The sequence below is a fragment of the Ictidomys tridecemlineatus genome, chromosome 5, assembly GCF_052094955.1.
Source record: "Ictidomys tridecemlineatus isolate mIctTri1 chromosome 5, mIctTri1.hap1, whole genome shotgun sequence".
Lineage (NCBI taxonomy): Eukaryota > Metazoa > Chordata > Mammalia > Rodentia > Sciuridae > Ictidomys > Ictidomys tridecemlineatus.
Window position 1 is genome coordinate 192,765,987 of NC_135481.1, and position 20,976 is coordinate 192,786,962.

Below are 20,976 nucleotides of genomic sequence, written 5' to 3' on the forward strand. Positions count from 1 at the left end.
ACCTGGGTGTCAGCTGGGTGCTTGCAGTGCAGGTCACATCCATCCTTGCCACAGCCTCACCCACTTTACAGCCAGAGCGGAGGCCACCTCCTTCCCAGGTGGCCTTTCAGTTTGCCGGAGAGGTTTCTAATCACACAGAGTGAGTCGGTTGGTGCTGCCGGGGTCCCCAGAGGGCGCTCTCTCTCCTGGGCCCCACCCAGGCCTGTTGGGGTGGCTTTTGCGTTTTTAATGTCTGTTGCATCGTGAGTGGGGCCTCGAAGTGCTTTCCATCAAAATGTCCCGGCGCTAAACAGCTGCGGCTCCTCAGACCACATCTGTCCTGTTGATTTATGTCGATTCACCCGTTGAGCTGGGAAATGCTGGGTGTCGGCCACTGGGAGACGGATGAGCTTGTTCTGGGGACTCCAGCAGGGCCTGGCATTGCCGTATCTTTCAGAAGGACAATTCCGGGGTGTGGCACTGCCCCTTGTGCTGCACATGGCCTTTAACCCCGTCTGCAGTGACCCCTGGAAACGGTCTCAGACAGACAGGGACGCGGCGTTTTTACTTCTTGTCCAGATGAAGACCGTGGTCCACGCGCCCCTCCTAGAGGAAGGGGCGCCTCGTTTTGATTGGTGAAGTCAGCAGAGCTTCTTGATGTACAGCCTCCTGTGTCACAGTCCCACCCGGGTGACGAGGCATTTGAGAATGGCACCGGGCAGCTCCCAGTGTCCCACGGCCACACTCAGTGGCACTGTGATCTGAGCTCCGTGGCCGGCGAGCGTGGGTCTTCTTGGCTCTCTGCCCGCTGTGGGAGCTGCTCTGGTTAGCGCCCTGGTGAGCAGGACCGTCCACGTTCCCTCCGTGTTTGGTTATCACGAAGCCTCCAGGCGACCCTGGCCCCCTCTGGTTTTATCTGGTGGAGATGAGTCGACTCTGCCATCCCGCAGTCACCCTGTGGGTGTGCAGGGGCCCTGGGGCACGGTGAGCCCTATGCAGTCCCCTCCTCCTTCCCGCGGTGGCTAATACCTCCTGGATGGGGACGAGGCCTTCAGTGGGACTTACAGGTGTCTTTTTGGCTTTGTCTGATTGCAAAGGCCACCCGCCAAGTGCTGTTTCCCCAGACACTAGGAGGCACGTGGGAAGCAAAGCCTGGCCCGCCACCCAGCCTGAAGGTGGCTGGTGCAGCGCACAGGGCTCATCCCTGACAGTCCCCAAGTGCAGGCCAGTGGCTGGTCAGCGGTCATTCTGAGCTGTCAGGGGTGTGGTCCTGGAGGCAGGGCCAACCTCCTCCTGCAGGCCCTTCTTCTCCTCCATGTCCCTTTCTGTGGACTGTGGCAGCTTTAGGCTCAAGCTTGGGGTGGCTCTGGAGATGTGCTGGGATGGTGTGCAAAGCCTTCCCGGCTCCTGGAGCTTCACAGTCTCAGAGGGACTGAGCGTGGACGCTGGAGCTGGGTGAAGCAGTCTGACGCCTGGCTTTGGCCGAGAGGAGCTGTGTGGTTTTAAGCAAGCCACTCACCCTCTCTGGGCCTCACCTTCCTCACCTGTAGAATGGGGACAATGTCAGCACAATCACATGAGCTCCCACTCACAAAGCACGTGTAACCTCGGCTCCGTGTGCCGTGCCTGTGCAGGGGCGGGTGTTTTATTAGGTGGACATGGGGACCCTTGCTGGGCCCTCGGTGACACCCTCTTTCTCCTGGTGCAGGCGGTCTTCTCCTCTGTCTTCTACTTCGCCTCCGTCCCCCTCTATCAAGGATTCCTCATCATCGGGTAAGGATCCAGGCCACGTCTCCTTTTTTTTTTTTTAATGAAACTTCCCTAAAATGCCACAGAGCGAGAAGCAGCATCGTGTAGAGACCCTCTGGTCCCCCGGCCACTGTGGACTGGTGGCCCCGGGAAGGCGGGCTCAGCAGGGGAGTAGCCCCGGGGTGTCCGGCACAGTCCGCTAACTTCTGGGCTTTGCTGGTTGCTTCAGCCTGAGAGCATCCATTGGATTCACCTGCTTCTGATTGGAAAGGTGGAGTGTCCTTTGCTGGGTCCTGGAAGACTAGGAACAACTAGCCAGAGTGGAGTCAGGGGTTCCCTGAGCTGTGCTCCATGTGACCGCCTGTGACCCGCCCCAGCTTCCCTCACCACCCTCTCCTCACTGGTTCCTGACAGCCACCCGCCTGCCTCAGGGCCTTTGCACTGGCTGGCCTTGTACCAGGGAGGCTCTTCTTCCAGACGCTGGTGTGGCTGTTCCTGTGGGTGTGGACTCAGACGTCCCATTCGTCAGCCGCCCTTGGCGATTGCACCCCCACGTGTGCACACACAGGCCTCGCTCGCTCTTCCCCGTGAGGGTCTCCTCCTCCGGGCTTGGTTATTAGTTTATTTGCTGGTGACCCAGAGACCAGCCCGAAACTCCGGAGCAGGAGTTTTGTCTGTTTACTTCTCGAGCCTCCAGGGCTGCAAGCCGGGCCTGACTCAGGCGTGGTGGGCGCCTGGTGCACAGGTGCGGAGGGACAGCTGGGCCGGGCAGGTCCTGCTGGCGGGTCTCACCCGTGGCCCTCTGCTCCCCAGGTACTCCACCATCTACACCATGTTCCCCGTCTTTTCTCTGGTCCTGGACAAGGACGTCAAGTCAGAGGTGGCCATGCTCTACCCCGAGCTCTACAAGGACCTCCTCAAGGTGGGACAGGTCACCCCCGGCCCGTGTCCTCCCGGTCACCCATCCTCTCCTTCCCCCCTTCTCCGTCTTCCCTCCCTGCTCCTTCTCCTCCACGCTGACCCCCGTGTCTGGCTGGGACACGGTTGATCCCGTGCCCTCCTGCTCTGGGGACCTTTTCTCAGGGTGGTGACGAGTGCCCTGTAAGGAGTATGAGGTGGCAAACTGGACAGAGCTGCTGACTTAAAAAGCCCCGGGGTCCCATGTTGACCTGCAAGTTACATCTGCCCCTAGAAGTGCCCCCCACATGCGTCCAGAAGCCACACGTAGTGACCGTGGTGTGGCTGTGGGAGGTCTCCCCGGCGGCCTTCAGAGGCGTTTCCTCAAAGATTTATCTCCCTGTCAGGGAGGCCGCCGCCCAGGGTTCACTGTGCAGTGGTCTCTCGGGTGGAAGCAGGGAGGAGGCCTCGTGTGGGTCGAGGAAGAGTGACCGGAAGGCCCGTGGGGCCCTGGGAGGCGGTAGCCTGCTCTGACCTCTCTTCTCTCATTTAGGGGCGGCCGCTGTCCTACAAGACCTTCTTAATATGGGTCCTGATTAGCATCTATCAAGGTGAGCATCTGCCTTGGGCTCTGAAGGCCACCGCAGGGCTCCTCCCTCCTGTGGCACAGGGAGCCAGACCTGAGGTGGAGTGGGGCGGGTGGCAGTGAGGCGGAGTCCTGCTGGGTGGGTGGAGGACTCCTGCCCTGACCACCCAGGGTGGTGGTGAAGTCAGAGTGTAGTCGACTTGTACGTCCCAAACACGGTGCTCCCAGATCCGGGACGTCCAGCTTCCGTGTGTTCGCGGACACACGTGGTATATTTGTACAGTGCTCCTGGCCTCTCTGTCTGGACAGGGACACGTAGAATCCACCAATAAGCACGTGTGCGTGGCATTTCATTCTGAAGGATTTTCCACTGTGGATGGCGTGATCAGAAAGCGTAGAGGCCACTGAGTTTGTTGGCAGAGGGTTCAGTTGTCATTGACGTGTTTAAAAAAATGTTTTAAAGATGTTTACCAAACCAGGTACAGAGGCGCAGGCATGCATTTCCAGCTACTCAGGAGGCTGAGGCAGGAGAATCTAAGTTCAAGGCCAGCTTTGGCAACTTTAGTGAGACCCTATCTTTTTAAAAAAAAACCTGTGAAACGAGCTGGAGTTTGGCCCAGTGGTGGAGCACTGTCCCAGTCCGTGTGAGACCCGGAGTTCAGCTTCAGCGCAGCAGAGAGAGAAGGAGGAGGAAGAATGCACCACAGAGCGGTCCCTGTAGTGGGTTAAAAATGCAAAGTCTGCGTGAAAGTTGTCAGTAATGAGCGGTCCTCCGTTCTGCCCTCGCCACCCTCAGGCCTGTTCATAAGGGCAGTCACTGGAGAGTCGGGGTGTTCAGAGTTGCTGGCTGTCCCCTCTGAGTGACACCCTCAGTGTCTTGGACTAGGTCCCGATCAGCCTGCCCCTTGGGCACTGGAGAGGCTGCCACTGCTCACCCCCGTGCTTCCTGCCCTTCCCTGGCGGGGCGTGGGGTTCTCCCCACTTCCCCCCTGTGCCCTGGTCACTGGAGCTCATGTAGGTGGTGGAAACAATTAACCTTCCCCACCGTGACCACCATCCAGGGCGGTGGTGAGCATGTCCCTGCTGGGCGCCATCTCCAGAACTTTCCATCCTACAAATCTGACACTCCTTCGCCACTGAACAGCAGCCCCCCATGTCCCCTCCCCTGAGGCTGGCACCCACGTCCTACGCTGTCTCTACAGCCTTGACTGCTTCAGATACCTCTAGCCAGTGGCTGCATGCAGCCGCTGTCCCCGTCATTTATTGTAGAGTGTGTGTGTGTGTGTATACATGTGTGTGTTCATGTGTGTGTTCGTGTGTGTATGTGGGTGTGCGTGTGTGTACACGTACGTGTATCAGTGCTAGGGACAGAACCCAGGGCTTCTCATATGCTGGGCGAGTGCTCTGTCACGGGGCCTCATCCCAGCCCTCATTTTAAATGTTTAGACTTCTGTTTTTCCATCAACTCCAGCTAGTCATTCTGTCGCTCTTTCCCTCCTTCTGCCTGCACAGATTATCTATTTGATAAGGTTAGAAAGGAAAATAGGAAACTATAGATTTGAATCCTCCATGAAGCATCATTCGCAGCCTCGTTTAGCGAGCAATTGCTCCCAGAGTAAAGGAGCAGTTCTAGGGGTCCAGAGCCAGAGCTTGGGGCGAGGCTGTGCAAGGGCGGGGCGTGTGCGAGGGGCGGGGCTGTGCAAGGCCGGGCCCTGGGCACCTGCACCGACATTCCTCCGGTTTGCAGGGAGCACCATCATGTACGGGGCGCTGCTGCTGTTTGAGTCGGAGTTCGTGCACATCGTGGCCATTTCCTTCACGTCGCTGATCCTCACCGAGCTGCTCATGGTGGCGCTCACCATCCAGACCTGGCACTGGCTCATGACCGTGGCCGAGTTGCTCAGCCTGGCCTGCTACATCGCCTCCCTGGTGTTCTTACACGAATTCATTGGTGAGCCCCCGAGCGTGCACAGGTGTCTGTCTGCACCACCCAGCGCCGCCTCCTGGCTCTTGGTCCAGCGGCCCTTCGCTAGCTGTCCCGTGTTCTTGCCAGTGCCTGCCTTGGGCCAAGCAGCGGCTGTGAATCAGTGGATGCCTTTGAGGGTGCAGGGTGTGGTCTCATAGTAGAGCGAGTGTTTGTATTTTTACTTTGTTCATTTTTAGGGTGCTGGGGTACAATCCAGGGTCTGGTGCATGCTGGGTAAGCACACTTTCACTGAGTTGCTCATCAGCCAAAAGTGTGTTTCCAAAAACCACACAAACCCGGGCACCCTGGTGCATGCCTGTAATCCCAGTGGCTCAGGAGGCTGAAGTGGGAGGATTGCAAGTTCAAAGCCAGCCTCAGGGGGCTGGGATTGTGGCTTAGTGGTAGAGCCCTTGAGTAGCATGTGTGAGGCACTGGGTTGGATTCTCAGCACTGCATGTAAACAAGTAAATAAAATAAAGGTCCATCAACAGTTTATACATATAATATATATAAAGCTAGCCTCAGCAACTGAGCGAGGCCCTAAGCAATCTAGCGAGAACTTGTCTCAAAATAAAGAGGGTTGGGCATGTGACTGAGTGGTCAAAGCCTCTGGGTTCAGTCCCTGGTATCGAAAAAGGAAAAAAGAAAAAAAAAAACAAAAACAGAACTAGCCAGCTTAGAAGAGGAATCCTTTATCCTTCTACTTCTGTAAGGGCAGAATTGCCCCTTATCCATGGGTCCCACATCCGTGAACTCAACCAACCTCAGAGCCCAAACATTTAGCGGAAAAAAAAAAAAAAAAGTCGGGTCTTAAGTGTCTGGCCTCTCTTCTGACCGTTCTTCCCTGAATAATAGAGCGTAGCAGCCGTCTGCGCGGCGTTCGCCTTGCGTTGACATCAGAGAAGATTTAAGGCTCTGGGAGCCTGTGGGGTGCTAGGCAGAGACTGTGCCGTTTCACACAAGGCACTTGGGGATCTGCGGTTTTAGCATCCCCCCCCGCCCTGTTGGAACCCCTTCCCTGTGAACCCCGAGGGCTGCCTACAGTTCTGGGTTGCCCAGTGAGCTGGGCTGGCCCTGAGAGCTCGGTGGGGAGGCGGGGGTCCGGCACCCAGGTCCTACTCTTTTGCAGGTTGAGAGATAGCTTCTGATGGCGCAGGGATGGCCTCTCCTCCTTCGTGCCTGTGCAGACTTTTCAGACGTTATTTTGGTGGTGGGAGGCCCCTCTGCTGATCCAGCTCCTCTCTGGAGTCTCTGGACCTCAGCATAAAATCTCCTGCTCTGTACAACCAGCCCGCGGAGTGACGCTGCCACCGTAGTGGGCACTGGCCCCTTGGTAGATGCACAAGGAGCACCTGCCCTGTGCCAGCAAGATGGGCAGACACGATGGGGCGGGCTTGCAGGGGATGGCTCTTCATGTCACAAAACCCATGACAAACAGGGAGGTGAGATTGTAAGCACGGGGTGGCAGAGATGGCAGATGTGTGCTGCAGACAGACACACTAGGGCCCGGACAGACTCCCAAGCTGAGCCCAAATAAAAAGTGTCATGGAAACTTCCAGATGGGAAAGTATCCCCCCACCAACCAGCACTAAAGATACCAGGCTGAGCTGGTGCCCATCAGCACTGTCCTGGGGCACCCATGCAGGGCCACCAGGATGCCACCTCTGTGCATTCTGGGTGCACAGCTGGGTAGTTGGACTCCCCTTAACCCCAGAGATCCTGGACGGGGCCGTGTGGCCCCACCACCGAGGTGTGGGGTTGAGCAGCTCTTCCTGTGTGTCTAAGGGCAGGTGTGTCCAGTAACAGATGGACCGCAGGCCTGTGGCGGTAAAATTTCGTGGGGGAGGTAGATTAGGGGCAAAGTTTGCAAAGGTTCCTTAGGGGACAATAATAAGAAAAAGGTCGAAGAAACCCCCCTGAACCTGGAGGCATCCTTGGTCAGGGCCCTTCCGCCGGCTTCCGAGCTCCTCTTGAAGGTGTCAGTGAAGACAACAGGAGCGAAGACCGGAGCTGCCCGCCGGCCCTGGTCTTTCAGAACGGCCTGTGTGAGCACCTACTGTGTGAGCAGGGCTCAGGCCTGAGGCAGAACAGGAAGCCCGGCTTGGCTGGACCATGGCTGGGTGAGGGCCCCGAGCAGCCTCTTCTCTCTAGAAAACCTGAAATCCAGGGTTTAGTGTCCTGCGGCAGCGGAGGACGTACCCCGTCAGTGCCCGAGGACAGGACTGGTTGGACAGGGGCTCTCTGCCCACTGGCACGTGCCGCAGGTCCTCCTGGTGGCTCCCCTCCACCACACGGAGCCGAGAGAAAGCTGCAGGAAGCAGAAGCCTGCATCTCAGCGTCGCTCGGCTCCCCAGGGGCTGGGTTCAGACGCCCCCTGTCAGATTCCAAATCAAAAAACACTGTAAGAATGGTTTTCCCCGAAGTTTCTTTTACTAGTATTTGAAAAAAAAAAAAATACACCTCCCTGAGTATCGGGAAGCCACAGGGGAGGACAGACAGCGGGACGAGACAGAGGTGCGGGAGGGTGGGGTGTGCTGCCAACCCAGGGCGCACCCTCAGGGGCCAGTGGAGGACGGGGCTTGGTGGCGGGAGACTGCTTCCCCGTGACAGCGGTGTAGCTGTCTCTGAACTGCACGGGCCTTCTGGAACATTCCCACATGCTCACTGCTGTCCTTCCTTGCAGACGTGTACTTCATCGCCACCTTGTCCTTCCTCTGGAAGGTGTCTGTCATCACCCTGGTCAGCTGTCTCCCCCTCTACGTCCTCAAGTACCTGCGAAGACGGTTCTCTCCTCCCAGCTACTCGAAGCTCACGTCCTAGGCTCGGCACTCGGTGGAGGGGGCCTGGCCTCTGGGCTTTCCTGGTGGACTGAGTTCAAGTTCCATTTGTGTCACCGCCACCTGTGGATTTTGCAGTCATCGCTAACATGTGCAGTTTCGGTGTGGCCAGGCTCTGTGCTCTGTGTCGGGACCGAGTCCCAACGCTGAAGAATCGGGAGGGAGGGTCCTGAGGTCCCCCGTGTGCCTGAGGGAGCCCTGTGGCCCTGTAGCCCTGTGGGAGTGAGCGTGAACACACAGCAGCCGGTGGCTCCGCAGAGAGGCTTCTGCAGGCCCCGGGCAAGCTCCTTATGACTTGAATTTTGTGGTCATGTGATAAAGCTTCTGTCTAGATGAAGGTGGTAGAAGGCTTTTTTTTTTTTTTTTTAAACAGTCCTATCATGTGCACTCTTAAGTCTTTCTCATCTTACAAAGCAGTTTCAGGAAAACATCAAGCTCTTAGTGAGGGTTTGGAAGAAAAAAGACAGTGATGTTTGGTGAAAGTTATCGGAACCCGGATTGCATTTGGAAATCCTCCCCGTCCTCAGGCAGCCCCGCCTCAGAGCATCAGGAAAGGTACCCGAGAGGAGGGGAGGGGGCCCTAAATCCAGTCATCACCCTGGATCCAGCTCAACGGTCCTGGCCTCCAGTTAACTTCACCTGTCACCTCGTAAAAGAACCCCAGAGGTGTGATCCTGCTTTGTTAGGAGCTGGTGACAATTACCAAGCCAGTGGCCATCTGAGGACTCCCCCCCCCCCCGCCCCCCGACATTTTCAGCAGAGTTGTTTTAGCAGGAAACGTGCCACTGAACAGCCCCTAAATGTGTCGACAGTGTGATAAGACTCGGCTAATTCTTCAGACAGCGCGGCACATGTGACTCAGACCCTCTGGGCCCCGAGCGGAAAGGTCAGGGCACGGGGCTCTTCTCTTTGCAGCAACCTGTTTCCTGTTAGGAGGGATTATTGCGGACGGACTGAGCAAGCGAGGCATCTTGCCGTGTCGCCATTCCCGGTGGCAGCCTTCAAAGCCAGGAGCCCCGTGGGAGGAGGCCGGGGCTTGGGATCTGGAATCAGTTCCCTGCCTGCAGATTTCCAAGGGAACTCGCTGAAAGGCCGCCAGTAGGCAAGACTTCGCCGTGTGTTTCTTATAAAGCAGCGGCTGCTGCCTGCGAGGAGTGTCCCACGTGGCGGGGAGAGCAGGGCCTTGTTGGGCTCTCGAGTCTCGACTACAGGAGGGTTAAGTCAGTGGGTCTGCAAGAGCTGAGTGTGGTCATCGTCTCGAAATTTGTACAAATTCTCCATGTGCACAAACCCTGCAGAGCTTCAGTGCGGCACTAAACTGTGTGTGCTTCGGGGATGGAAGTCACAGCCTGCTTGCTGACGCCTGCCACCTACCTGAGGGACCCTGCCTCCGAGAGTTGGGGACACAAGGACCTGAGCTTTGGAGTGCTCTTGACAAGCCCTTGTATTTTGTGTTTGTCCCTTTAAAACTTCCTAGGGCGGCAGCGAGTTGCAGGTTATTGATGTCATTTCTGTTTGTTTTTGAGATTCTGTAATTTTGCAATGTTTCCCCTCTCCACCGGCCATTTCTGCCAGAGAAAGTCCTTCAGAAAAGAAGTCTCCCCTTGCACGAGTGGTTGCTTAGGGAAGGGATCTCTGTCCAGAAACCTCAGCAAGCTTGAGCAGGTCCAGCATATTCACCGAGGGGGTTTTGGGTGGTTTCAAAGGTGGAGGAGGAGCCGGGCCCACGTGGGGTCACGCACCTGTAATCCCAGTGACTCTGGAGGCTGAGGCAGAAAGATCAAAAGTTTGAGGTCAGCCTTAAACCTGTCTCAAAAAAAGTAACTAGGGCTGGGGGTGTTGCTCCCTGGTGGAGTGCTTGCCTAGCGTGTGCAAGGCCCTGTTCCATCCGTGGAGGAGGAACAAGTGTCGTTCAGCGTTTTTGATCCTGTGAACGGGGGAATCTTAACTCCATGGCAAGTTTGAAGCCTGAACCAGCGTGACTCCCAGAGGCAGGCGACGGCTCCTGCAGGTAGATCATCGGCATCCCCGCTGGAGAACCAGGTATTTCCAGCACACAGGGAACAAAGCTGGTCCCTCTGATTTTGTTTTTTTTCCTTAATTCCCAATTTCTAATGAGCGAACACCTGACCTCTGGGAGGAAGGAGGCTCCCGGGAGGCCGGAGGCCACGTCTGGAAGGTGAGGGTGCTGGGCAGCTCCCCGTGAGCCTCTTGTTCTGCTGTCTCTCGTGCACTTGGGTGGGGGCAGCTTCCTTGCCCAAGAAGGACCGAACCCCCCCATGGAAGCCACCATGCTGTGGGACCATCCCTCAAGAAGGCATCCTGCCGATGTCATCCACCAGGGGTCCCCGAACACTTAGAGATGTGCACCGCTGGCAGCCCAGGAGACCCAAGGGCAGGCATGGCACAGCCGTGACCTCGGGCATCACACGTAACCCCAGCAGAGCCCGGATGCTGGGCACCGCCCGGGTTCTCAGTGGTGGAGGAAGCGAAGGAAACCAGAAGCCAGGAACTTAACTGTTTTGTTAGTGTCTCCCGAGTTTGTCAGCCTTGAACACAGGATGCCGTTGGCCTTTCTCTTGGTTCATCGACCTGGAAGGAATTTCTGTAGCGCACCATTGACACCTTTATCGGACACTTGAGGTCTGAAGGCCTTAGGCACAGTCTCCACCCCTTGAACACCTCCTTAAAGTACAAGTCACAGCTCCCTGTGCCCTCGGACGGCACTAGCAGGTTCTGCCCCTGTGAGAGCTTCTACTGTGATTTTGTTATGATTGTATCTTCTGAGGAGGGTGGAGTGAGCAGGATGGTTTGGTTCCTCTGCATCTGACAGGTTTTTTTTGGGGGGGGGGGCGGGGCAGTACTGGAGATTGAATTCAGGGGCACTCGACCGCTGAGCCACACCCCTAGCCCTATTTTGTGTTTTATTTAGAGACAGGGTCTCACTGAGTTCTTAGCACCTCCCCTTTGCTGAGGCTGGCTTTGAACTCATGATCCTCCTGTCTCAGCCTCCCCAGCTGCTGGGATGACAGGCAGGCGCCACCACACCCAGTCTGACAGTTTGGATCCTGATTTGGTCATTAATTCTGCACGTGTGTGGCTAAGGTGCTGGGGGAGTCGGAGATGCTAACTTGAGCTGCTTGGAGAAAGTCCCAGGGAGCGTCTTAAAGTTGAGACCAATGCCTGCCTCCAGCCTCCCGAGCTGGTTGCTCCCACCCCTGGCAGGATGCTACCCAGACCCAGGTGAGCTCCCCATTGAGTGAAACCCGTGTGGCACGCATCTTCAATACCCTCATCTCTCCACCAAGATTTCCTCAGTTTATTCTCTGATGAAATTATAGGTCCTACCGGCAGTACTTTCTGATGTAATTTGAATTTTGTGCTCACTGGAAATTGATGTGTTAATGCCTTTTTTTCTCCTCCAGACTTTTGTTTTTCTACTTGGTCTTATTTTTGCCCGGGGGAGGGCATGCCCATATGCCTTCAGGGCAGCGTTGTAAACTTTTGCCAAGACTTCCTACGGATGTGCACATTCTCCTGCTCCCTTCTATTGAAAGCAAACACCCGTCGGCCGTTATCATCTTGAATCTTGTGTGTGTTTGAGATTGTGTGCGTGTCTGTGCTGTCATCTTGAGCTTTTTGAAGACTGTTTGGTTTTTAGTGCATTAAAACTCCATCGCTCCCAGCTCTGTTCCCGTTTTAAAAATAGACCAGGAGCTTTGTAAATTCAACTCGTTTTATTTCTCCTTCCTTTTAATGTAAAGTTTTTTGTTGTTCATGTGTAATTCTGTTCATTTCCCCTGGGGAAACAATGGACCGTGTATTGGAATGGACCCGAGGTCGCCCTGTGGGCCGTGCTCCCCAACCTGGACCCCAGAGCCTCTCGACTACAGCAGCTCCTCCCGCGGGGGTCGGAGCGCCGCGGTGGACAGAACTGGCCCGTGCCGGGGAAGGTGGGGTTGTGGTTAATGGGGGGGTGGTGTTTGTAAATGAAATCCTGGCCAATGGATCCCTTTGTTGTCCTGGGTTAACACAGCCGTGTCTGGGTCACGGGTCCCTCCCTAGATCTCTCCGTGTCACCCTCGTTGCCATGCTCACCAGGACAGCGTCATGATGGAGGACCATCCCTGTGCAGATGCTTTAATGGAGCCGGAGGGTCCGTCCAGTTGATTCGGATTCTCGGCTCAGTGAGGACACATGTGTTTCCGAGCGGATCCACTCATTGTGTGCCAGTGTGGCCTGTTGCTGTTGCCCAATAAAGCTTGTGTACTTCCTGCCTTTGGGGATCGTTTTGATTTGTATGGAATCATGAATTCTGGTGATGGAACAAGAACTTTCTATAAAGCTCCCACTGTGTGTTTATCTTGTGGTGCGTTAACAGGTCCAGAACTTTTTCCCAGTTACATTTCAAATTCGGGGGGTGGGGGGGAGAAAGGAACCCAAATCAATGCGTGGTGTTACCCTGGTCCTTCCCAGACGTGTCAGAAATTCAGAGTGGTTCGTGTAAAATGGGAAAAGAGAAAAACAGAGATCAGATGGTATTTACACACACAGCGCTTGATGGCGATGAAGTCTTGTTTTTTAAATCAAGGGATGGAAGGTTTAAGACTGTGGTCACTTACTTTTTAGGCAAAGGAGGTTTTGAAGCTGGTGCATAAGAAGCAAGGAGGACCGTGCTTTTTGAATCTAACCCAGGGACCTCAGCCAGGGGTGATTTTGTCGCTCAGATGAAATCCAGAGACACCTGAGTTTGTTGGGAGGTGGGGAAGGGTGCAACTAGCCACTGGTGGGTGGAGGTCCATGGTGCCACTGGACACCCTGCAGAGCCCAGGGCATCTCTCTGTCACACTTACCCTACACGAAATGTCCATGGTGCCAAGGTTGAGGACCCTCATTTCCTGGGCATGCATCAGTTTCACCATGGTGTCAGTGCATCTCTCCGGAAGCAAATTCTGCATTAGGCTGGCCAAGCGCTGCGATTAGGGTAAGGCTGCTCACTTCTCATTGGTTCATTGGAAAGGGCCATTCTGCGTTAATTGATTAGAAAAAGAATCATAACTTTGCCCATTTCTATCCACATTGGCTTCCCTGGACAAAGGGGTCCTCGGGCGCTGTCAAGGTGGAGACCCCAGTACTTTTCCTGACACGTGCGCTGTCAGCGCGCTCTGGGGACTGCGCATGGGTCCGCAGTGAAATTCCATTCCCCGGCCGGCGCTACGCGTCCCTGCCGCCAGGGGGCGCCCGAGGCTAGGGAGAGCCACGGTCCCGCTGCTGCCCGCGCCCTGGGTTTCCACTGAAGCTCTGGCGGCTTCGGAATTGATTTCATGGCCAGCGGCCCCGTTAGAAACAGACATCTCTTTTCATGTTGTTGACCAGAATATTTTGCTGGGCTTGGTTTAAAAAAAAAATGTGTTGGGAGAGTGAGAGATGAATATTTATTGGATCTTGGATATTTGCATTTTTGAATAATTGGCAGCTGGACTCCCGGTAACGAGGTTCGGAGACGAAATGTTCCGGCGCCCCGCGCACTGGGGCTGTTTTTGTTATGAAACTTCTCAGGGTGACACGAAGCCCTGCGGTATTTGCAAGGAGGCTGGTGCATGATGGATTTGCTCACCTCAAAATAGAACTGCAGCCGGGGCAGACTTTCCAGAAGTCGGAATACAGTAACAGGATTCATCCAGGACTCGCTAATTTCCGACTTGAAATGGGTTACATAACCGCGCGGCCGCCTTCGCGCCTCTCAGGACGCCCGGCCAGTGATGGATGGTGAAATCGATCATAAAAAGCTAGAAATAGCTCCGCCACACTCTGGGAAAACGATGAGTTCTTTTTTTTTTTTTTTCCTGATACCTCCTCCTTTTTATTTTTTCACCCAAACATTGCATAATGTTTAAAAAAAAAAAAAGTCAGCTCTTTTCCGTGGGGCGTTGATTTCATTCTCCATGTGGCTGTGGTCGAGGGGTAACTCAAGCGCTCGGGGGCTGGTGGATTTTTGGAGGATCACGCATTCCCAGATCAGTTTTCACCCAGAGCCTGAGCAGGGAAATCGCATCTGATCCCGGGTTTCTCTGCCTCCCCGCCCGCTTCTGTGGGTGAGCCCTCTGCACCACAGCGTCTCCCCAAAGGTCGGGGATTGGGGGGAGCGCCAGGGCGAAGCCACCCTCCGCTTTCCTGTTGAGGCTTTGACTGTTCCCCCTACATTTTGGGGTAACTGAGTCACGGCATGAAGTCACTGGCCCCATGACCCATGCTTGGTGACAAGCCAGGTCTCCTTTCTTAGAATTCAGCCTGCAGATGCTGTTTGCTTATCCCAGGAACTCGCTGTTCTAAGCCTCTGTTGTCCAGTTTCAAGAGATTTAGGAGAAATAAACGTTTTCTTTTATTAGGTCAGATAAACCCATGAATATTTTTCCTTTGAGAAAGATCGCAGAGACCAGGGACACATGGGATGTACTGACGTTTTTATCCATTTGTTCACAAAATATTTACTGAGAGCCTGCTTGAAGTTGGGCACTGATGTGTGGGCTGTGGGCCTGGCAGAGGACAAGACACAAAACCTGCCCTCACAGTGACTGGATCTGTCTATAACGTGGCAGGGGACAGCAAGCAAACAGACAGATGCAGCCTCGGGACATGAGCCCTTGAGGGTGAGAACCCGGTAAGAATCAGGGTGGAGAAAGTGAGGGGAGTCCGAGAAGGGCCCTCTGCAAGGGCCAGAGCAGCAGAGGCCTGCAGGAGGAGGAGCACTGACCCATGGGACACCATGAACGGGCCTTCAGGCAGTGGTGTGTGTAAAAGCCCTGGGGCAGGTAGGGCCAGGCACCGGAAGCTGGAGCTTTGAGACCAAGAGGGAGTCGAGGAGGTGAGGTGGGGACAGGTAGGGCCCGCAGACTTTGGCATTGGGTCAAGGAGTTCTGTTGATCAGGGACCCATCCTGACGGTCTCATACCACATCAGTGTCACACAGACTCCAGTGAAATCCCCTCCACGGGAACCTGCCTGCGCCCATGCCCAGTATTTCCGCATGATCTTAATGGCATGGACGGTTAAAGGAGAAGAAGCCAGTCCTTGGATGAAATTTCTTCTTGCTTTACCAGCAAATAATACCAGCCTGTAGCCTGGAGTGCCACAGGCAGAGAGCAGTCCACAGTCCTGGAAAACAAGCCACAGGGAGCAGCCCCCTAGGATTGGCAGGTAGGTCTGGAGGAAGAATCAGTCCAGGAAAAGGATCCTGGTGGCCGGATCTGTGGTGCCTCGCAAAGATGCCCGCCCGGGTCAAGTTTCCAGGCTGATGCGTTTTGCAGTCAGAAACTCCGGAGCCCGGGCTGCGTTCAGATCCCTCCCGAAGAAAGAGAATAACAAGAACAGGCTGTGGAGAAGAATGCAGTTAGTGTCTTAAAGATGGGCAAATATTCATTCTCATTTGTCCTTTTATGCGAAACAGATTTTTAAAAAGGCAATCTGAGGAGCTAATGACAACCAGAGCCCTGCTGATGCAGAGGGGTGGGGGGGCGGCGGCTGAACGAGGCCCCGACAGCTAATCAGGCCCAACGAGAGGTGAGTTGATCAGCCTGGAAATTGCCCAGGCATTCTTCAAAGACGTGGCCAGTAATTAGGGTTTAAGATGCTGCTCTTTATGCACATAACTTAGCATAATTTTATTAGGCAGCTCATCACCACCAGAATTTGGGGGAAATCGGGCCAAAGAACATTCTCGAGCGGGCTGCCGGCTGCCGACGGGGAGACTTTTGCTCTGCCATGGCCCCCTCGGGCTGGAAAAGACACCAGGCAATGGCAGCGCTACCTTTCTTCCTGGTCCTGATGGGGCGGGAGCGGGAATGGAGGCGATGTCACATTGGGGGGACGTGCTGGAGTTGGGGTGGGCAGCCTGGGTGGCGTGTCGGTGGCCTGGGTGAGGTGGGGACAGACCTGGCTTGGGTGCCAGTTCCCCCACTCACTAGCTGGGGACTAGTGGGGCCAATTCCTTAAAGTCTCTGAGCTTCTGAGGATCAGAAACGAGGCAGAGCTTGGAGAAATGGCCGTAGCTCCTCTCACTGAGGCCTCTGGGCCGAGGGAGGTGGTGGATGAGCAGGCGCCGTCTCTCCCGGGCTCAGAAGTCCTTCAAAATGGGTTCGCGGCCTGTTTTCCCCAAATGCTGCTCAGGGTTCTCAGAGGATTCGGAAGCTTGAGTGGGGAGGCAGCAGCCTGCTGTCCTGGGTCCTGAGGTCCTGTCCGTGCGCCCACATGGAGGTGGCCCTGTCACCGAGGTGCCAGGAGACCCCACCTGGAGCACACGCCCCTCGGTGGCTGGGAGGACACGGAGCCACAGGAGCGAGCAGAGGGCGCCCGCCCCAGAGCCCACGCGCCCAGTCGCAGGAGGGAGGTTGCAGGCGACAGCAGGAATGGCAGATCGTTGGAAGCTATTTTTTAAAATATATATATTTTAAATTTGTTAATAGAACTGGAGGCAGAATTTTCTTGAGTTTAACAAAATAAACCCCAAAGCTCGAGGGGAGAGGGGAGGAGGCGGCCCAAGCTCACCTGGCCAAGAGGCGGCTTCACTCCTGGCTCCTGCTCCTGCAGGTCTGAGGGACACCGTGGGAGCCCCTGGCTTCCAGTGTCCGCCGTAGCCCGCCCAGGGCCGGCCCGTGGTGAGGGCTCAGCAAACCTTTGGACAGTTGAGCATTTCTTTGTTTTGTTTTTAAAGTTCTGGTGAAATACTCATAATGAAATGCACTGGGTTCAGTGGCTGGGAGCCATTGAGTAGGAGCAGGTTCCGGAAGACTCGGGAACCTGACCAGAGCGGGTCCTGCCCTCCGTGGCATCTCACCTTGGAGAGCGCTGTCCACCAGCAGCCCGGAGGCCGGGGCAGACAGGACGACACTAAGAGAAGCTGGTCGAGCCAGGCCTCCAGAGCAGTATAAGATGTCCCAAAGAGGCAGATCCACAGAGGCAGAAAGTGAAAGGGTGATTGTCGGGGACACAGGGAGACTGGGGCCTGCTGATGGGTTCCCATTATGTCGGCATGACTTTCTGGGGTGATAAAAATGTTCTGAAATTTCATTGTGGTGGTTGTGCAACACTGAACTTCCTAAAAGCTGTTGAATTATGTTCTTTAAATGGGTAGGTTTTATCATACGTCACTTATATCTCAACAGCTATTTATAAAACCCTGCCAACTGATTTTCAGAGTGGCTGTACCAGTTCTGCCTGCTACCCCATGTGTGTGGTGGCTTCCAGAGGTGCCACATTCTCGTCTACACTCGGTATTATCCACAACTTGCTTTAGCCACACTCACAGGTGAGCAGAGGCAGCTCTCCACGGGTGTAAGTTGCGTTTCCTTAGTGGTTAATAAGATCGCCCAGCTCCTCCTGTGCTCCTTTGCCACCCTCTGGAAATAGCACATCATCGTAAGTGAACCGTTTATGCCTTTCACACATTTTGGGGGGAGGGGGGGCGTTTACAGGGGATTGAACTCAGGGGCACTTGACCACCATGCCGCATCCCTATTTTGCAATTTATTTAGAGACAGGGTCTCACTGAGTGGCTAGGTGCCTCGCTGTTGCTGAGGCTGGCTTTGAACTCGCGATCCTCCTGCCTCAGCCTCCTGAGCTGCTGGATGACAGGTGTGTGCCTCGGTGCCAGGTTCTTTTGCAGGTTGTTTTCTTACTGTCGAGTTTTGAGAGTTCCACCTACTGGAGATTCAGGTACGTTGTCACATATTAGATTTGCAAGATGTCCCCTCCCACAGCTTCCCTTGTCCTTTCCTTTATTGTCCTTATTTTGAGTCCTGCAGGGCTGGATGGGTGAGTTTGCACCTGCTCACTCCTAGTCTGGTTTCTGGGGCCGGCTCAGCGGTGCTGTGTGCCCAGTGCTTTCCCAACGGCATCTCTCCTTGTCTTTCCTATCAACTACTTTGAGGCTGGTGACCTGCTCAAGGTCACACAACTTGCAGGTGATGGCGGAGCCTGCCTGGGCCTGGCTGTGGCCAGGCAGCTCCTCCTCTGCACCACAGTCTGTCTTCTGTCTGACTCCCCTCCTTCCTGGGACCGTCCTCCCTCCAGCCCTGACCTACATCCCGGGGAATTGCCACACGCTCTGGCCGCTGTCACCGTGGCTGTTCCCACCTTCTAATTATGAGCAGAGCCAACTCAGGATGGGTACAAGCCTCACACCATGAGTCACTGCGGGGATGTCGTCACCCTGGGGAAGAGAGTCCCAGAGCTGTCTGGTGGCACCATGGACGTCTATCACATATGCATTTATATTGCACCTACTGGGTGCCAGGCAGCTTCTCGGTGCTGGGCATGTGTGGGCCTTGGCGTTTGTGGGCCCCACTCTCAAGGGCGAAGTGAGCATCTGTCCTAGGGGGAGGAAAGCCCCTTCAAGCCTGCTCCAGTGTGCCCTCAGAGAGGCCATCCGGACCCCCCCCCCCCCGGTGTGGCAGCCGTGCCCACCTCAGCCCCTCAGCAAGTCCTGTTCACAAAATTGTAAACTCTGCAGGGCTTTATATGCAATTCTGGGTGCCTGGGAAAAGGGGGCACGTAATGGGTATGCAATACATGTGAAATGATAAATGAAGACAGTCAAGAAGGTAATTGATTGCACTGTGAAATAATTCTATGTGAAATTAAATCAGGGTGCCCCCAGAGAGACTGGCCAGAGCTGGGTTAGGGGAATGTGTGAGGCTATTTTAGACTTGGCACTCATGGACAGTGTCCTTCAGGAAGTGGCTTTTGAGTTGGAATCTGCAAGATGAGAGAAGCTAGAGTTTATAGATGTCAGGAAAGTGTTCCAGGCAAAGGAAATGGCACATACAAGTGTCCTGTGGCAGAAGAGTTCACAGCATCCAAGAACAGAAACTAGAGCAAAGGCAGCTGGTGCTGATGAGTGTCATGGGGTGGGCCTAATAGGAAGGTATCTGTTCAACCCCTCAGCCTGCCCTCACCATGCCAGGCAGCTGACCTCTGACCTTTGAAGGTAAGCATGGAGAGTGGACCCACTGTGCTCCATGTGGATTCCCAGAGCCAGAGATGTCATGGATGGGCTCTTTTCCCAGACCACACTGCTTGCCCAAGTACAACTGGTTTCCTTCTCCAAGTCCAGGGCTGTGGCTTTTGGTGGCTGACTCAATCCATGAGAAAGGCTTTGATTCTCAAGAGAATCTCCATGGCCCCAGGAAATGCCTCTCAAAGACAAGACTTCTGAGCACTGCGTCTCTAAAGGGGGAGCGCAGGCGTTCTTCCACCCGCATCGTCTTGAGTTCTTGCTGGATCTTTGAGGCTGAGTAGCTTTAAACTCAGTGGACGGACTGACAGTCAAGGAACACAAGAAGCACTGACATCCTAGACCTGGCAACTTATTAGCTATGAAAGAAGGATAAACATTGCTGCTCTGGGCTTGGATCTTTTGCCTGTACAGTGTGTGTGTGTGTGTGTGTGTGTGTGTGTGTGTGTATGTGTGTGTGTGCGCGCTCCTTGGATAACAGCTGCTGGGAGCTGCTGTGTGGCATGCAGGGCGGGGACCCTCTCGTATCCCTTAAGGCCCTGGTTGCATGAAGCAGAAATCGGGGGTGGGGGGTTTACTGCCAGGATGCGGAGCTGCCGCAGGCTGGAATTGTTGCCTGGAACTGATGGGAACAAGGACACGCTGGAGTTGCAGGTAGCAGAAAGCACTCCTGGAACTGGGTCCCTGCAGCTTGTTTGGTCCCCTGGGGCTTCTTTGTCCCCTAACCCCTACCCCATCACCCCACCTTGCATCACTCAAGAGTGGGCTTCCTAGTGTGAGAGCCTGGTGGGCGGAGCTTGGGTCACATGGCCGGGCGTTTTTGACTGACAGCTCTCTAAGACGCCTCCAAGACTGGAGAAGAGGGCGTTCCTTGAAGGGGTTTTTATGTTTTCCTCAGAAGAAGGGGCCAATGGAAGTCTGGTGGTCCAGGAGGAACACGGGCCCGCTACAGTGACAACCTTGACTTTGCCCCTGAGCTCTTGGGTCAAGACTGCCAGCTCCTATTCTGTCAGATGAGCGCACTGAGGTCCACACCAGGGTGATTCCCAGAATCTCTAGGGAAGCTGTAGAGAAACACTCTACAGCTTCCAGGATGCTCTCCCCAAGGTGGTCTCCTTCCAACCGCTTAGAAAAACCTTCCCCAATCCTCTTACATTTTATTGGTCAGTACTGGGATGCACGCCCACCCCTAAGCCAATCACTGGTGAGAAGGGAACGGATAAAGACCAATCAGAACTGAGCCTGGTCTTGTGTGGCCGTGGGGGGGCGTGGCCATCGGAGGGCCCTGGCGCTGTCTGCTAGCTTCTGTCATCTCAAGAGCCGGCTCCATAGGCTGGAAAACGGGATCAAGGGGTCCTTTTCAGTCTGGAAGATGCTCTTGAAATTTGGTTTGTGCTGTCACCATGGAGCATCCCATGGGAAGCCATCTGTCACCCCACCAGGCAGCTCAGGGCCCCATGGTATCCAACCTCAAAGGTGGCAATCAAGTCCTGCACCTCAAGAAGAAGCAGGTGCTGGCAGCCCTAAACCAGGCTGCGGCCGAACCGGGGGAGAAAGTCACCGTGCCAGGCCGTGTGGCCGGCGGTATTGACTTAAGGCAGGTTTAATGATGGTGCTGACTAAGCTCGGTTCTGCCTGTTTGGGGCCGTCGCAGCTCAGCTGTCAACTCCCTGGCCTTCCAGGGGGCTGACAGTTGCATGGTGGCGTATTGGCACTCGCGTGTAACCTGACACAACCACCCTTCTCAAAAGTTGGTAACTAAATTTGAGGTGCTGAAAGAAATATTGCAATTGAAATAATGCTTTCGGGAACGTTTATAAGCCTTGGAGTGAATTAATATCTCGGGGAAAAAAGCCCCTTCTCTAAGCACAAATACATACTTCTCACATTCCTTTTTAGGCACCAAGGATTTTAACTGCAGTTGTAAGTCAGATTTTACAGGCCACATATT

At 54.9% G+C, this 20,976-nt stretch overlaps 1 protein-coding gene across 3 annotated transcripts in view; it reads left to right on the forward strand.

Annotated features, from left to right (window-relative positions):
- The window catches only part of Atp9a (ATPase phospholipid transporting 9A), a 114,298-nt gene extending 102,006 nt beyond the window's left edge, over positions 1–12,292 (forward strand). For all 3 annotated transcript variants that reach the window (XM_078051902.1, XM_078051903.1, XM_078051904.1), the window contains 5 exons: positions 1,688–1,752; positions 2,542–2,650; positions 3,179–3,236; positions 4,959–5,162; positions 7,861–12,292. In XM_078051902.1, coding sequence (XP_077908028.1) covers positions 1,688–1,752; positions 2,542–2,650; positions 3,179–3,236; positions 4,959–5,162; positions 7,861–7,997 — 573 coding nt within the window. In that variant the 3' untranslated portion in view covers positions 7,998–12,292. The remainder of the gene's footprint in view (positions 1–1,687; positions 1,753–2,541; positions 2,651–3,178; positions 3,237–4,958; positions 5,163–7,860) is intronic.
- The last annotated feature ends 8,684 nt before the right edge of the window (positions 12,293–20,976 follow it).